The 19,567-nt window shown below is 43.5% G+C and overlaps 1 protein-coding gene across 1 annotated transcript in view; it reads right to left on the bottom strand.

Annotated features, from left to right (window-relative positions):
* Window positions 1–19,567, bottom strand: part of AGPS (alkylglycerone phosphate synthase) — a 398,584-nt gene that overhangs the window by 296,835 nt on the left and 82,182 nt on the right. The window contains exon 2 of the mRNA XM_063933392.1: window positions 6,542–6,631. Within this exon, the coding sequence (XP_063789462.1) occupies window positions 6,542–6,631 (90 nt within the window). The remainder of the gene's footprint in view (window positions 1–6,541; window positions 6,632–19,567) is intronic.

Raw genomic sequence — 19,567 nt, forward strand, 5'->3', positions numbered from 1 at the left:
TGCCGTATGGGATCTGTATCACCTGACCACTGTCGTGTCCATGACATCTTCTGGGAGATATGGACAACGCACTTATCTTGATGCCAGAGTGCAAATATCCCTCTGTGCATCTCGCATACATATATATAGAATGCATCCTATTAAATGCTCTATATCAATAAAATATTTTTAGTCAGGGAATTCGACCAAGCCAACCCAGCACTGCATCTCCAGGCTGATGGCGATCGCTGGTCGCAGTATAACCACCGTATGAGTGTATATACTTTTTAGGATATTTTTCCAGCTGCCTATCAGCTGGCTCCTTGAGGGCGGCCGTATCTGGAGACGGTAACGCCACTTGATAAGCGTGTGAGCGCCTTATCCACCCTAAGGGGTGTTTCCCAACGCGCCCTAACTTCTGGCGGGAAAGGGTATAACGCCAATATTTGCTATCGGGGTAAACCCACGCATCATCACACACTTCATTTTATTTTATCTGATTCAGGAAAAACTACAGGTAGTTTTTTCACTCCCACATAATACCCTTTTTTGTGGTACTTGTAGTATCAGAAATATGTAACACCTCCTTCATTGCCCTTAACGTGTGGCCCTAATGAGGAATACGTTTGTTTATTCACCGTCGACACTGGATTCAGTGTCCGTGTCTGTGTCTGTGTCGACCGACTGAGGTAAATGGGCGTTTTTTTAAAAACCCCTGACGGTGTTTCTGAGACGCCTGGACCGGTACTAATTGTTTGTCGGCCGTCTCATGTCGTCAACCGACCTTGCAGCGTGTTGACATTTTCACGTAATTCCCTAAATAAGCCATCCATTCCGGTGTCGACTCCCTAGAGAGTGACATCACCATTACAGGCAATTTCTCCGCCTCCTCCAACATCGTCCTCATACATGTCGACACACACGTACCGACACACAGCACACACACCTGGAATGCTCTGACAGAGGACAGGACCCCACTAGCCCTTTGGAGTGACAGAGGGAGAGTTTGCCAGCACACACCAAAAAACGCTATAATTACATAGGGACAACCTTATATAAGTGTTTCTCCCTAATAGCATCTTTATATATATATTTATATCGCCAATTAGTGCCCCCCTCTCTGTTTAAACCCTGTTTCTGTAGTGCAGTGCAGGGGAGAGCCTGGGAGCCTTCTCTCCAGCCTTTCTGTGAGAGAAAAAATGGCGCTGTGTGCTGAGGAGATAGGCCCCGCCCCTTTTCCGGCGGGCTCGTCTCCCGCTCTTTAGTGAAGTTTGGCAGGGGTTAAATATCTCCATATAGCCTCTGGGGGCTATATGTGAGGTATTTTTAGCCAGTATATAGGTTTACATTTGCCTCCCAGGGCGCCCCCCCCCAGCGCCCTGCACCCTCAGTGACAGCGTGTGAAGTGTGCTGAGAGGAAAATGGCGCACAGCTGCAGTGCTGTGTGCTACCTTTAGAAGACTGTCAGAGTCTTCAGCCGCCGATTCTGGACCTCTTCTAACTTCAGCATCTGCAAGGGGGCCGGCGGCGCGGCTCCGGTGACCATCCAGGCTGTACCTGTGATCGTCCCTCTGGAGCTGATATCCAGTAGCCAAGAAGCCAATCCATCCTGCACGCAGGTGAGTTCACTTCTTCTCCCCTCAGTCCCTCGTTGCAGTGATCCTGTTGCCAGCAGGAGTCACTGTAAAATAAAAAACCTAAGCTAAACTTTCTCTAAGCAGCTCTTTAGGAGAGCCACCTAGAATTGCACCCTTCTCGGCCGGGCACAAAAATCTAACTGGAGTCTGGAGGAGGGTCATAGGGGGAGGAGCCAGTGCACACCACCTGATCGGAAAAGCTTTACTTTTGTGCCCTGTCTCCTGCGGAGCCGCTATTCCCCATGGTCCTTTCAGGAACCCCAGCATCCACTAGGACGATAGAGAAATATTGTATTAAATGACCTTCAGGCTGTGTGTATATGAAACATAAATGAATTGTGTGAATGTACACAAACTTTGTTTAATGCAGAGTTATTAAAAATATTAGCTAAAATTACCTTCAGGCTGTGTGTATAAGGTGTATATGAAACATAAATGAATTGTGTGAATGTACACAAACTTTGTTTAATGCAGAGTTATTAAAAATATTAGCTAAAATTACCATCAGGCTGTGTGTATAAGGTGTATATGTAACATAAATGCATTCTGTGCTTAGACTTAGGACCCATCACCATGATATCTCAGTATGGGATGCAATTATTCCAAAATACGGAAAAATCTGATATCCAAAATACTTCTGGTCCCAAGCATTTTGGATAAGGGATACTCAACCTGTATTTGTAACAGAGACCAGTTTAATAAATAACTCTACCTATATATCAGTAGGCTGAGTGCTGTGGATTAAGCCAATTGTTTACATATCAATGGACTCCTAGGATTGCCTGCAATCATAAGTAGATTGTGCCTGCATTTAATGCATTTTCCATTAAACTGGTCTCATTTTTTAGTAAACAGAAAACAGTTACAAACTGTTCCAGGCATTTCAAGAACATTGGGGTCTGCATAATCCACGGAGAGAGATAAAGTGACGTAGATAAAGTACCAACCAACCAGCTCCTGTCATTTTTTTTTTTTAAACACAACCTGTAACATGGCAGTTAGGAGCTGATTGGCTGGTACTTTAGCTCTCTCCAAGGCTTAGTAAATAGACCCCATTGTCCCTGTTTCCAGAACTCAGGATGCGGCAAAGCCAATAACCTAGGAGCCATATGAGACTATACAGAAACGTAAAGCCCAACACGGCATATACATTAGTCAGTAAAGGGGGGCAGTCTACTTGCTCAGCCTTTGGCTTATCCGCCCTGTTCTCTAAACCCGCTGTATCAGAAATCCTGTGCTCCAAGCTGCAGTGACACAGAAGGGGCTCTGTGCATGGAAACGCCTAACATCTTAAATATTTACAGAAATACTAGCAGGATTCTGCTAGACACTGTATAATAACTCTTCCGCTGCCCGGGGCGAGTTTAAATCAGTGTTCTTTTATGACCTGTTAGAGAATGCATATTCCACATTATCTCTGTATAACGTCTCGGTAAACACCACCCAGCCCTCTGTGACAAGCCTGCTAAACACACGGCTCCTTGACTAACTGCAACTTGTGCAGCTGATTTAAAATGCTTTCCTTTTGCTGACGTGCTTATTAATTAATGAAGACACAATACAACATCAACAGTGCATAGCTGGCTCCAGACTGCCAAGATGTACCGTGTAATGCTGCAGACTTTGTCTATTGTCAATGGCTCCCAGAGATGCATGGGTGGGTGGGGTGGACAGAGAGAATATTGTCTGGGGTTTATCTACTGAGCACCAGGCAGTTCTACATGTGAAGAACAGATGGGTATTATTTATTGGGTGGTTCAGTGATTCAGCAGCGAGCAGTAAACACTGGAAAATTCAGCTACCACGAGGCCGAGATGTGTAGGGCTGAGCAATTACACTCAGCACGCTGTATCCATTATTCATCCCGAGACACAGACACCACCAGACGGGGTGGGGGATTTTAGTTTAATTTCGAACTACACACACATATTGTTATATATATATATATATATATATATATATATATATATATATATATATATATATATATAGACAGTTTCTTATATAGTGCAGCATATTCCGTTGTACTTTACAATTAGAAGAACAGTAATAGAATAAAACTGGGTAAAAACAGACAGACATAGAGGTAGGAAGGCCCTGCTCGCAAGCTTACAATCTGTAATGTAATTTGTTAGTAACCGTTATTTATAAACTGCACACATATTCCGAATGCGCTTTAAATAGAAACAACACACACACACTAGGCTTAATTTCTTATGTGCTGTGAGTCAGTAATGCTAACCACTATGACAACTGTGCACCCCAAAATAAAAGTGCGCGTGTGTGTATATGTACATGCACACATATAAACATACATGCTATATTATATATATATATATATATATATATATATATATATATATATATATATATATATATTTATTATGAGCGGGTTCGGTTTTATTCGGATTTCGGATGTCGCATGTTTTGGTTCGCCAATAACAAATACCCAGAAAATCAGAAATTGCTATAATTCTACTCACTGGTAGAGGCGCTTAACCTGTTTATATTAATAAATATAGATTGGAAGTCCTCAGATAAAAAAAAGAGTTTCCCAATACACTCCCTCAGGTGTTTAGGGGGCAGCTGTCCTTTAGGTATGATGATGGAGGCAAGGTAAGGAAGTTTGTCCAAAACAAACATTTGTAATTCATAAACAAAAGTGCCGAGTGTTTATGCATCAAAGTGAGAAACAAAAGCGGCTTATCCGTTATCACAGTCTTATGTTAGTTCTACATTGGTTTTTTTGAAGACGCTGCACTATTAGGAGCTGGTCCTCTTTCATCTATACACACACACCCACATATCTCGCGTCATTGCCTGGACTGTAGTCTCTTTCTATGTTCTGTGTATCTGGCCGATTTCAGCATCATGGAATACACGCCGAGAGACGTCTCATTTTACGGTGTTATTCGATCAAATATTTATAAATATTTATCTAACGGTCTTAAACATACTGTACATGGAAATCATGAAACATACATACACAAAATACACATGTTGGGCTGTAATATTAAATCATATCAATGTGCTACTTACATACAGATCTGTACCAAAAAAAAAAAATGCAAGCACTGAGAAAAAAAACTTGTATAGTAGTACAACAAAGTTTTACCAAGGTACACATACACCGCTCCTTTTTTACTTGCTCCGACACATATGCAAACATTTGTAAGTATCTATAGATTTAAATAAACAAATTATATATATATATATATTACACATACATACACACACACACACACATATATACATACACACACACACACACATATATACATACACACACCACTCTCTGGATGCGGCACTCCTGGCTTCACAAAGACCCTGCACACTCCCGGAGAGTGGTTTGAATTCAACATTGTGAAGGCAAAGGCTGCATGTTTATATCTAATTGGGAGTGCAGTTCTTCATATATATATATATATATATACACACACACATACATACATATATACACATACATATATATATATATATATACACATACATACATATACACACATACATACACAAGTTGAGTTTCCCATACCCAAAATTAAATAATGTTTTGAGTGCGACTGAGATATTGACAAACTTTTGTTTCATGCACAAATTAAAAATACTGTGACCCGTCTATACCCCATGGTACTAATGTGGACCCCAGCATCCTCGAGAACGTAAGAGAAATTAAAAATACTGTATACAAATAAATATTGTATAAAATTACCTCGAGGTTATAAAAGGTGTGTATGAAACATAAATGTATTCTGTGTTTAGTCTTGGGTCCCATCCCCATGATATCTCATGGTATGCAAATATTCCAAATTATAGAAAAATCCCAAATATTTCTGGACCCCTCCATAACATAGAATTGGCCCCCAGCAATATACAACGACAGAAGCTCTTTACAAATAGCCTATGAAACAAGAATAATGTGTTGTCTTCGGAATGCTGCCAACAATCTCTAAAGAAATAGGATGTGAGAGCTTTAAATGTAATCAAGTGAAATAAAGAAATAACAAAAATAAAATAAAAAAGAAAAGTATACTTAAAGTAAGACGTGATAAGCCAACGGCTTGGTTGATCTTAGGATATATATAATTTTTTTTGGGGGGTAATGTGAAGGTGGGAACTATGTAGATGTTCCGGATATATAGAAAGCTGGAATATGGGACACTGAATGCTTATAATGTCACAATAGTGCACCCGTCAGGTTCATTCCCTTCTGATTCTTCCCTCTCAGAACACGAACAATCTGGAATTTTTTCCTTCCCTTTAAAAATAAATTCTCTGGCTCTTTAAAACGCTCCATTGTACAGCACATGCTCTATGTACACATAACTGCACCAAGTGGTATTTGCCTTCGGATTGGGTGTAGGCAGAAATGGGCTGGTACTTGAGGTCTAACATCATTGGTGAGTGGGAGTGAGCTACTGATAAACAAACAACATCACTGGATAATGCCAAATATGACGTGTACAATACATCTGCATAATCCCACCTCTGCCATTTAACCACTTGTAGCTTTGTGCTTCAACCAGAGTAAGCTTAATTGTGCTACAGCACCATCTTCAGGCGGTGATGGTAAATGCATTCTCAAATGAAGACAGCAGTTAATAAATGAATTTCCCTATTTTGACGAATAGCAACATTTGGTAAACAAAATGGACCAGATAATTAACATTAATACTAACCAACGATCCTAACAGAAATATATAAATCAATTAATTTAGTCTTGTGTACTGCGGATGTAACTAAACATCTGAGATCTCAGAGTACAATGAACCCGTGTTGCTACTGGAAAGACAACACACAACGTAGATCAACGCTGATTTCTAGTAGTAAATACAATAGGTTTGACATTTTATCTTACATCAGACAGATCATAAACAAAATCAGATTTTTCTATGGTAAATTCTGCAGCGCTGACTTTCCAAGCTTACCGTTTGCCTGTGAATTCGGCTTGCCCCTTTTTGTTGAAAGTGAATTTGGAATCACTGTATCCCCATCCGTTCCATTTCAGAACCTCTTGCCTATGTGGGAGATCAAACAAAAGGCCATTATATAAAGATCAGATATTTTCTTGCGTACTATGTCCACTCGCTTACAATCACTTTTCAACAGTCATTATTAACGTACACTTAGCAGCACTTAAGATGTAATTTTTATTTATTTCATCTCTAGAATTTCAGAAGAGAAAGAGCTGTACAGAAAAGGGGTTTTGATTACACACCACCCTTAAACAACATGTAAGTCTGCATTACAAAATCGCTTTAGGAATAAACAGAATAACCGTAACAAGCATCAATGTTTATTAATTCTCAGTTTTCGTCATCTATCCAACCAGATCCTCTTGCATTCTTGAGTGATAACTAACAACTGGATTCTGGGTCCTCATCGGACACCTATCATTGCTCTTCTTACAGTACGATGTAGCTAAGAAGGTCACATTACTGCTCCGCACTCACTTTGAGCAGTGTAAAGGCTTGGTTCGGTAAAATTTATATTTTGACAGACGGTCAACATTACCAGATGTGCAAAAAGGTGTACTTAGATCTCGCAATAAAAGGAGCCTCTGTTGCAATCACATATCTGCAACCTATTCAAAAACACTGAATGGTATTTGATGTGCCCATTACTTGCATCTGATTGATGTGTTTATCATGTAATGCCCCTCCTATACCTATGGATGGGCAGACGTCCTTCCTCCATCTCTTTTCTATGTAAGAATTTATACATTTTGCTTTGAAATTAGATTTCATGCATTCCTGCTGTCTGAACCCCCACCTCATTTACCCTTCTGTGTTGCCCTAACCCACTCTCTCTGTCATAGTCGTCTCCCTCTGTATTATCCGGTTTGTCTGCTTTCACTGCAGACATCTCTCTCAATGGGGGAGATTCAAATGTCTGAAAAGTCAGTTGGGAGTTTGTTTTTTCCTATCTAATACACAGGAAAAAACAGACACCCAACCGACTTTTCAAACAATTGAATTTCACCCAATTTGTCAAGATTTCACGACAACTTTAATCCATCTGTATTCATTGGGCGGTATTCAATTCTCTTCACCCCCTTCCACACCCGTTCTGTTTCTGCTGATGGGCGTGGTATAATAATTTCAGCTCGCTACCCAGGGCACCCAACCCTTTACGCAGCTATACCTGATTACTATGGGCGCAATATGCGCAATAATGGGGATCACTTTAGAAATGAGATTGGGCGTGATATATCATTTGAATACCACCCATTTTGTCTCTGTAATTGGGATGATCCCTCTCTTTATAACAATGTATGGTTCACTTAGAGTTGTTCTTAATTTACCCTATTATATGCTTTAAAGTATATGTATGATGTTTAAATATTCATTAAGAGATATAAAAAAAACATAGAATAAATGTTGTTAAGCATCTTTCAAAACTATAATGATAATATACGACAACTTGGGGGCATTCAGGATTTGATCTGAGGCGATATTAACCATTTTGCAGACATAAAAGGGAGTTTATAGGTACAGAACAAGAGAGCAAATGGATGTAACATTAGTGACGGCTGGCAATTATGCAGTAAACTATTCACATTTCCACTGCGTTCACTGGAAACTCAGTTACTAGAAGTCTTCGTGTATCCTTAGAGCAGCTTCTGCACTGGACTGCGAAATGCACACAATACCTACTAATAAAAAAATATCCACTTTCGGACACAAGGTGGCAGCATTAACACACATTGATTCCTGCCAAGACAGCTGTGGCTGGGTTTCCTGTTCTTTCAACACTACATGTGCATTGAATAATGTGAACATTAAATATGATGTAAATACGTCAGTCCCTATGCATCGTATACACGAATCTCTTCAATGGCCAAAGCGCAGCATGCAACACATTACATCGGCCAAATCTCTTCGTACACATACCGGTCATTTAATTTACCAAGGATTACACTTTGATAATAAAATGTTACTACATTAAATTGTACTCTATGCCTGTGCAGAAGTGACAGATTGCACATTGCGGGCGGAACTTCAATTCCAGAAAGTTTGGCCTATTATTTCACTAAGTACAAGTGATATCAATGAGGCACGAGGCACCAAGTGGTGCTTCGTGATCTTTAACAATTTTATTACAAGCATATTGTCTATTCAATGATGTAAAAATGAGGCATTCTTCTGCGTCAGATAAGAGATGTAGTGCTACTATAGCTAGACACTCGCATGTTGCCTGGACTCCGCAAATGGTATTTGATGTTATTAAACATAAAAGCAATGCCACATACATTGCTGGCAAACAGTTGTTTGTTAACTAAAGCATAGTGCTGCATTTGATATTCCCAGCTTGTGACTGGCAAGAACACTGGCTTCATTCATCGCTATAATTAGAACAAAGTCACAGACATATTCTTGAGGATGCTTCCCAAAGCGCCGCTCTTCCCAGCATTGTGAGTCACGGAAAGAGCAAGTAAGGTCAAAGAATGTTCTGTATCTCAGCATGACCCATATATTTCATGAGCACAGTGAGATTTTATTTTTAGACACCCCCATTATATCTTATAAAACCACATACTGTACACCATATCATTAGAGATGGTTAGGTTCATCCTTTAAGAATCATCACAGTAATAAAGCTCCTCCTGCTGCTGTCATGTAAACTGCATGCTTCTAATGGTGACATTAAAAAAAAAAAAAAGCAAAAAGCTAAATGTTTCTAGACACTAGGTGGCAGTATTACTCCATTACAATTTTTTATTTTATTTGCCGCACTGTTTTTTTCCCCCCCTATTTGCAAAACCCACCCACAGACTCTTTATTGTTCAATCGCACTGAGCAGAGAAATTGGAGAAAGGGAGGCATTGGCTCTCCCTAAAATATTCTTAAATACAAGGTGGTATGTGCGTGTGGGGAGGGTATTTATATATTTAACAATTATGCCATTTCTTTAGGGTTTATTATGTACATATCAGCAAAATATACAAATATAAAAGTCACTTTGTCAATGCCAACTTTATTATGGGCATGTAAAGTTCATTCTAAAGGCGGGTGCACGCTATAATAAAATACATTGGCCAATTTTGTAGGATGTGCGGCGATGCAATAAAACATTAGGTCTCATTGCCGATTGGTCGCACCATCAATGAGGTGTGTATCCAACGTAACCCTCAAATTATGCCATGTACACCACTAGTATAATATACTATAATCTAAATATACATACATCTTCCTCCAGTGACTTATTACAGTCTGGAAGTTAGATGCTCAGTTTTTCTATTTACATTATCTTACAAATAAGGCATATTGTTTGATAATACGACATTATGAGATTCCAGTTAGAATCTTGGGCGGAGGGATTTAAAGTCCACCATCCTTATTCTGCACAAGCCACAAAACCCATGGAAGTGGCATACAGTGTGGCTGGTACTGTCTGACAGATGGAAGGGCAGGATTGCTCATAACAATCATGAGAACCCTACATAGTGTATCTTGTATATCAGCACAAAAACATCCCAATATACTGAGATCACCTATACACAATAAAGAATCCGCTTTAGGGTCTGAACTAATAATAATAAACTAGGTGCTTCATCGCGCCCTACGGGCGCTCTTCACACCTTCGCAAGGGGCTACGCCCCCTTAACCCTTACATGCCTATCTGGGGTTCAATATTTGTATTATATGGAGTATTACCTGCATTCCTTTGTTAGTGGTTAAATATTGCACAATGAAAGGGCGTGCGATGGTGAAGGAGGCGCAGCCCCTTGCGACGGCGTGAACAGCACCTGCAGGGCATGATGTACAGAATGTAGCGGGTGCGGGGGGGACTGCGGATGGGGGAGGGTGTCTGTAGATGCTGCGGGTGGAGGGGTGGGCCAGGACAGGGGCGACAGGGCCAGGACAGATATGACAGGGACAGGATAGGGGTGACAGGGCCAGGGTAGGGGCGGCAGGACCAGGACAGAGGTGACAGGGCCAGGATAGGGTTGACAGGGCAAGCACAGGGGTGACAGGGCCAGGATAGGGGTAACAGTGCCAGGATAGGGTTGACAGTGCCAGGATAAGGGTGACAGGGCCAGGATAAGGGTGACAGGGCAAGGCCAGGGTTGACAGGGCCAGGATAGGGGTAACAGGGCCAGGATAAGGGTGACAGGGCCAGGATAAGGGTGACAGGGCAAGGCCAGGGGTGACAGGGACATGACAGAACACAGGGCAAGGGAGAGATTGGTATTGGGGACAGAACAGTGGTGACAGACAGATGTGTCTTACCGGAGTCACTGCTGCTGGCTGCTGCTGTTCCACTCCAGCCTGTTGGGATCTGCTGCTGGTGGAGACTTGGCATGGCTGACTCTCTCAGGCTGGAGTCCTGCTTCCTCTGCCCATCCGCATCCCCCCCCCCCCCCCCCACTCCTCAGTCACATACCGCGGACCTTGCGCGGCTGCCGGGCACTGTGGTAAGGGGAGACTGGGAGTGACTGGTTAGCCCCCAGGAGACGCTGCGGCTGGAGGGAGGAGGGGGTCGGAGCCTGCAAGCAGCGCGGACTTCTGCAGCGCTACCCGCCGGCTAAAGTGTGTGAAGGAGCTGGGTGCACCTCACTGCGGGTGGCAGCGCAGCAGCTAGCGGTGGGGTTGCCAGGGCTGGAGATAACAGAGGCAGTACGGAACCTGCACAGTGTCAGGTGCCCCACAAAACTGCAGCTAAGAAGCGTGGAGTGTGCCAGAAAGTGACGCTCCTCCGTGCCAGAGAGCCCCTGCTGAGTATGCTGATGTTGGGGGGTCAAGCACACAGTGAGCCGGTGGGTCAAGCACACAGTGAGCCGGTGCCCGTCTGTCTGTACGGCATACCCCCTCACACACCCCCATACCTCCCAACTTTTCGCGGGACAGTCCCATTTTTGGGGGTCTGTCCTGCTGTCCCACCAGCGGGCCACAGTGTCCTGCGGTGTTGGGGGGGGGGCGGGGGGGGCAGTTGGGAAGCTACGGTACTCGCTGTTCTGCTTAGCAGAGCAGCGGTGAATAGACTATTTAGTGGAGACAGAGGGATAGGGGGCATCAGGGGGTACGGATTAAGAGGGGGGGGGTCCAGCAGCAGAGCCGGATTAAGGGGGGTGGGGGCAGGGGGTACGTACTGCGGGCCCCACAGTTTTAGGGGGCCCCCCGGCTGGAGTAGCTCTGTCCCAGCTCTGAAGCTCCCCCGTCCTGCCAGCAACAGCATTGTGCTACAGTCAGCACACGCTGCTGCGTGTTGGCAGGTCTGTGGTGTTGCAGGGAGGCAGCAGCCTCCCTGCTTTCTTCTGCCTGTGCGGGTGTGTAGGGGGGAGCGACCACCCCCTCTGGATTTACCCCTAGCTGAGGGGCCAAAATCCCATTAAAAAAAAAAAAAACAATTCCTGGAATTTGCATAAGGGGGCGTGGCCACGTTTCCGCGATTAGGCCACGCCCCCAAACCCACAGCAGGCACAGCAATGAGATAGGCCCCCCTGTCTCAAGTGCCCTGGCCCCCCCGGACTCATAATCCACCCCTGGGGGCATGCCAGCAGCTCACAGAGCACTGGGCATGCCCCCTCACTGACTAAAACAGGGGCGTGGCTCACGATCGCGGGTGCTCCCGCGAAGCCACGCCCATTTTCGTTGACCACGCCCCTTTTCACCGTGCGTGTGTCCCTCCTTCTGCCTGAAGAAAGCTGGAAGGTATGCACCCCTGCCTGTGACATGCCCATACCATCTGCTTCTGCTTCTGCTCCTAGTCTCTTATAGATTTGCCCAGATCTGTGACTCATTTGACTAACTCCGCCCAGTGTTGTGACTCCGCCCAGCGTTAGCAAATGAAGCACAAAGTCACAGATCTGGGCTATTATATAGGAGATAATTCTACCTTTCAATATACTTTTTCTTTGGTGATGTAAGACAAAAATCTGAGCAGACCCTAGATGGGTGTAATTGCCCCACGGCGCACTACGTTCTGCTGTTCGTGCCCGGCGTGCATGACACAAGTTATAGACTCCAGCATAGTAAGTAAATCGCCGGTCACATAACTACATCCCGTAAGTGCTCGTTTGTGAACTATTTGTATCTCACTCAGAACTAGTAATAGACCAATCACCTGACTAAAAAGTTGTGACGTCCATGAGGCAATCATAACTGTACTGAGAGGCGTACGCATGTTGATTGAATCCACATAAACAAGACGGATAAAATAAGGGGATACAGAGCCTAATATGTGGCTTCGCTACATCCATAACGTGTACCTAAGGCCTACATGTGGTAGCAGAGCAGCCATGTTGTGTGTAGCTCCTCTTGAATCAATAGCCTGAATATTGGATCAGCTGCCTTTTCCATGTGCCCATATATCAGGTACTCTATATAATGAGGGAACATTCTATTCCAATATTGGAGAAAAATCACCAATACAAGGTGTCGCCGCCACATCCTGACATACTTGTTTATTCAACCATTTGCTCTCTTGCTGTTGTGGTACTTTGCAAGCTATCAACCAGTCATGCTCTCTCTCCATTTCTCTATATAACCTGCTAAACAAGGCGATGTGACTGACTAAAGGCGTGTACACACGGTAAGATCTTTTCTTCCGATTCTGACTATATAGTCAGAATTGGAAGAAAAGATAGTGCAGATCGCAAGGTGACAGTCACCTTGCGATCCCGATCCGATGCCGATGCGCGGCCCCGCGCGGTCGGCATCGGCCGAAAAAATAGGCTGTGCAGGCAAGTCAATCCTGACTATCTCTAAAGAAGAGATAGTCAGGATTGACACTTAGCCAAATTGCACAGAACCAGGATCGCAAGCACACTCATTATGTGCTTGCGATACCGGCTAAGTGCCGACCCGGCCCCCCGTCGCACAGTGAGAATCGGATAAGTCCGAATCTCACCGTGTGTACACACCCTAAACTGTTGCGGAACTACTAGTCCCATTACCAATAGCACCACACCGATAGTGACCCATAGATTGTCCCGGCCTGCAGGTTCTATTCCCACTCTATGGGTGCCATGGACACCCACAAGTGGGAATAATCCCTGCTAGTCGGCATGTTGACTGTGGGGATTGTAGGGGGGCGGGATGTAGGGGGGAGGTATTGTGACCTAGAACTGCCACTATTCGCAGAAGCCAGAATACACGGAACAGAACGAGAACACAAGCTGTCACAGTGCCAGGGGTAGTTTCATCAGGGTAGAAAAAAAAGATCCAGAGAAGCAGATATCGGTAGGTGGGTAACTGCTCCGCCCATCCTTCCTGGCTGTCGGAACAGCATTGCTTACTGTAGGAACTGCGGGGTTGCTGTATAACATCTGGGATATCAGCCTCGTGCCAAGTTCCAGACTGGATCTGAGCCGTACTGTGCTGTTAGTAGCAATGAACTTTATTGAAAGCTTTTTCCGTCTTCACATACATTATTTAAAATAGACGTTAAGCAGAAAGTTTTGCCAATAAAGAGGACGTAATGCTACTATGTGACTATGGGGGAAATGTATCAAGCCTTTTATAGTGTGGAGAAGTGGACAAGTTGCATGTAGCAGTCTCTAGTTAGCACTGATCACGTACATTTTAAAAAATAATAGGTAGAAACTAACGATCATAAAAACTTCACTCTTAAGATTTGATACATCTCTCTCTCTCTCATATATATATATATATATATATATATATATATATATATATATATATTAAAGGCAATGCACTAAATATAGTTAAACTAGTGGTTATACATCACTGTGACCACTTTGCTCTACCTTACTCCTCTAGCACAGGTGCTATGGAGTTGGGTCACTTAAGGTGGGTACACACTGGCCGATATATTGGCCGTTCTACTGAACACCCGATATATCGCGGTTCCGTCGGCCAGTGTGTACGGGCAATATGTCTGTGAACTCCGTCGTTCACAGACATATCACGTCGGCCCTGCAGCACAGCCGACGGCCAATATATCTACTGATCTCTTTAGAATGTAAGCTCTCACGAGCAGGGCCCTCTTCCCTCATGTGTTTATCCTTTCTTACTTTAATAATCTTCAACTGCACCAAATCCAGCAGTCTACTGCCACCTGATACTTATTCCAGTGTCTTCTGCTGATGTAGCTATGTTTATTTACCCTGTACTTGTCCTATATTGTCATCAACTGTAAGTTGCTGTTTTCCTGTTTGATTATTTATGTACTCTGTAATTGGGCGCTGCGGAACACTTGTGGCGCCATATAAATAAAGGATAATAAATAAATATACTGGCGCATCGCTGTGTGTGTACGGCCGACCAGCCGGCCACCCGTACACATGCTGCGGCGGCCGGCAGTGATTGACAGCTGAACTGGGCAGATGTGTGTACACGGCCGCACAGTCCATGACGTCGGTCCCCGACGGATCGGGCAGTGTGTGTACACAGCACACTGCCCGATCCATCCATAGATATATCTGGAGATTAGTTGATCGGCAGATATATCTATCAGTGTGTACCCACCTTTACAGAGCAGACATTAGTGATTGACATCCTGGCACACTTGCTTTACAGAAAAGCGTGGGACCTGGAAGATAGGTCGACAGTTACTAGGTTGACACCATATGGCCGACACAGTAAAAGGTTGACGTGTTTGTTTTTTTTAATTCAACTTTTCATATTTTACAATCCACGTGGACTACTACTGGGAATAGTAACCTGTGCTAAGTGGAGGCACTTTGCCCGAAGCATGGCATGCGATGCGAACCATGCAAGGGGACGCAGTACATGGGCTAATACGGAGAAAATGGCAACAAAAGTAACTCAAAAAACTTGCGTCGACCTTTTATACCACACTTGAAAAGCGCTGCCTGGAATGGTGGATTCATGTTATTATGTTACAACAGACCTTCAGCTGTCTGGAACAGAGTGGGACAGGAGGAAGGGATGCTTGTATATTGCGTGGAGTTCCATGTGTCTGAGACAGCACAGAGCTAGGACCTACAAAACTTCTGACCCGACATTTTACGCGGGACACAACTGTACACCATGTTACAGCAAATCATGTATTTAGGCCGTGAGTACATGGCTGTGTGCCACCGTTTTCCTGTGATGGCAGCTGCCCTCGCCTTAGGGGCAGAACAGAGCATCAGACAGCACACGCGCAATATACATAAGTATGACCAGACTAGGCGAGAGTCCCCATATGAATGGTCAATAAAAACTTATTTCTAGCCACTCCCACCAGCCAATCACAGTAAGGAGCACTCCTTCACCACTCTTCATTATGAGCACAGAAAATGTACACAGATTGTAATGTAAGCACATCTATGCTTATTAAATAAGTCAATCCTGTGCTGTAATCAGTAGCAACCAATCAGGGAAAAAAATTCTATTCTTCCTATTGTACTTACTAGGGAGGCCAATCCCGGGATCGGCGGGATCCCAGGATTTAGGCTCAAAAACGGCCGGGATTCAATCCTGGGATTGGAAGCTCCAATCCCGGGGATTTTGGGAACAGGCGGCCCTGAGTGTCCTCAGGACACTCAGACGCTGCCCGGCTCCCTCTGCGCAAGTAAGTTATGGGAGCGGGGCGGGGCAGGGGATCGGCCACACAGGAAATAATCCAATCCCAGGTATCCTTCCCAGGGATTGAAAAAATGGACCGGGTTTGCCAACCTAGTACTTACCTTTCACATTAAATATTTTTTTAAATTTTTCCAATAAACACTATGCAACACAAATACATCAATACCAATGTGACGGTCACTCAGAACATGATAAGAGATACAATGGTTGACATGGTCAAAAGGTCGATCAACAGTGCTTGTCAACTTTTTCCTATTTTTCATCCACGTGGAATAGTAACCTGCGAGGCATCTTTTGCTCACCACGCAAGGTAATGCGGTACACTAATTGGGGTCACGCAGAACATTATACCTTAATAAAAAAAAAAAAAATTTAAACTCTGTTGACCTTTTGACTGTGTCGACCTTTTACACGTCAACCTATTACATGTCGATCCAACGACCTTTTGACTGTCGACCTTCTACACGTCAACCTATTACATGTTGATCCAACGACCTTTTGACGGTGTCGACCTTTTACACGTCAACCTATTACATGTCGATCTAATGACCTTTTGACTGTGTCGACCTTTTACAAGTCAACCTATTACATGTCGCTCTAACGACCTTTTGACTGTGTCGACCTTTTACACGTCAACCTATTACATGCCGATCTAATGACCTCGTCGACCTATTGCATGTCGACCATATAGGGGGCCAACCTAATGATCCCCACCCAGATACAATCTAGCACTAACATTCTGATATAACTATTGTTTTGTTTTTAGATTGGATCTAGACCAGGTTTTCCTCTTTACTTACAAGATAAATAATACGGAGTATAAACATTCATGAGCATCAAATCGCAGCACACTGGCAGATCCTGTTCTAGGACACAGAGATCTACAAGAGGGTTGCAAAAGCACTGGGTAGTCCCCAAGGGCCGCAATCTGGATTTCAGACACTGAAACACAAATCATTTACCAGCTACACAGTTCCCTACACAAAACAGTGTGTGCCCTGAATTCCTGGCTGATGCCAAGCTCGGCTTGGCTGGTTTGGCATACAGTGCGTCATTGGAATAATGCTAAAAGTACCGGGGGATTGTGTATACAGGACCAGCAGGAGAAACAAAAATAAAATAAAAAAGGGAAAAGTCAGCTTGGAAGAGGCGCATTGTCTAAGGCTAGGGAGATAATGGTGGCCGATCCTCTTTGCTTATGCAGGCAGGCGGGCTTAACAGATGCAGACGGGAAAGCAAGCCATAAACACATAATATACAAGACAATTCATTACAAGGCAAATGTATGTGCTGTGTGATTTCACCTCCCATGCAAATCAGCTCACACAGACAGCCAACCCCCCACCCCTCCTCATGATGCTCTCCACCCTTCAAGCTCCAGGACCGTCTGAAGCCCACAGCTCCGCAATCTGCTGCAGGGCCCAGCGGCGACGAAAGAGTTACCTAGAACCGGCTGGAACTGGCAGCGACTGTTTTATCGAACGTGAACGCGGAAGGCAAATAAACTGAAAATTATAGAGCCGGGTTGAACTTGAGTTCATCTGAGAAATATTAAATACAACTGGCGTTGAATGGATTGAACATTCTCAAACTGCTGCGTGGCCGGGGAAGGCTGTTTTTTTCATAAGGTTTAATGTCCTGGAATAGTTCTGCAGTAAGAGTCGTCCCCCCCCCCCCCCCCTACAGTATGACGGACTTACAGGGCACGGAGAGAATGGGGGCTGGGGCAGGGGACCGGAGAGTCACAATTCCTAATAAACCAATAATGCCTTTGTGCTTTTCTCTGTCCAGGACTAATACAGGACACTTAGTGCCCGTAAACCAGAACGCTGCTTAATACATTACTCCGATTATGATGAAGGGGATGCAAAATAATATAGAAGGTCATTTTTTTTTTTTTTTGTAGTCTTGGAAGAAACTAATATTATGTTTTATTAGACATTTACGTGCTAAAGAGGTCAATTCAGTTGGCTCATAAATTGTTAATGCACTGTTAGCAATCATTCATCCCCTTTCTAGTGAATGGGTGTACTCAACGGTTATGGACAGATTAGGTTTTAGTGGTCAAATATTAAACGTCCCATTTAGTGGAGAAAAAATAAATAAATTGTAAATGTAAAATGTAATATTTTAAGAGTGTTTATTTTTATCTTAACGCTAAATTCTACATCTACATAAAGTCCACAGAAATCCACAATGCACAGACCACCATACCATAAACAATTATTGTGTGTGTGTGTGTGTATATATATATATATATATATATATATACACACACACACACACACACATACATATATACACACATACATATATACACACATATACACATATACATACATACATACATATACACAAACACACACATTTTAGCTTGCTGCTGAACACACCTCTAAGACACATCAAGGGGTATATTTACTATTCCAACCAATCATTATCAACGGTGTGTTTCAGGGTATAAATCGCACACTTACAAACAGTACAAAAAAATAAATCCTGATATAAAAAACTACTTAGTAAATGTGCGATTTATATCCCTTTTCCACTAGCTCAAAAAACACGGCTAAATGCATGGGGGCGCACATTTACCCGTGTTTTTTGCAAGTGGAGAAGGGTCCCCCCGCAAAAACCTGGATCAAGTGACCCGTGAATCCTACCCGGGTAACTACCTGGGTAGGACACAGGAATGATCCGGGTAGGGTTGTAGTGTAAACGGGAGCCGTGTCGATGCGACACGGCTCACGTTTACACTGTATGGAAGGGCGGCGCTGGGAGATCATGTGATCTCCCAGCGCCGCGTCACTAACCCGGCAATATGCCGGGTTGGTGAGCACAGTGGGAAAGGGGGCTGAGCACGGGCCGTAGCCGGGTAGCACCCGTGTCTGGCTCCCGGCTACGGCCCGTGCTCAGTAATGGAAAAGGGGTATTAGCCCCTGAAACACAACATTGATAGTGATCGAACTGAAAAATCAACCTTTAGTAAATTTACCCCCATGAGTATATTCTCAAGCGCAATTAAATACCTATGCAAACGAGCAAAGACAGAGCTTACACAGGGTCACTAATGACCAGGGGGTATATTTATTTGTAGCTATTCTCTTCTAGAAGGTGCTAGATAAATGACAGGTAGAATCTGATTGGTTGCTATGAGCAACTACTCCACTTCTATAAAAACAGCACTTTAGTAAACATACACCCAGTTGTCAAAAATGTCTGTTTAACAAAAAACAAAAAAAGTCACAAGTGTGGGGACTATAAATACACAGACGGAAACATATATATTGGTGAAAAAAAACAAAATAAATTTTTCCAATAGGTCCACTTGTGTTTTTGGTAAAATGGAAATTTATAACTGCGACAGAATGTCCGAACAGGATTATAAAAACCTTCATAAAAAGGTTCCAGCATTTAGGTACATTAATAATTATGACATCCAGATAAATTTCTGTCTGATGA

Source organism: Pseudophryne corroboree, chromosome 7 (genome assembly GCF_028390025.1).
Source record: "Pseudophryne corroboree isolate aPseCor3 chromosome 7, aPseCor3.hap2, whole genome shotgun sequence".
Lineage (NCBI taxonomy): Eukaryota > Metazoa > Chordata > Amphibia > Anura > Myobatrachidae > Pseudophryne > Pseudophryne corroboree.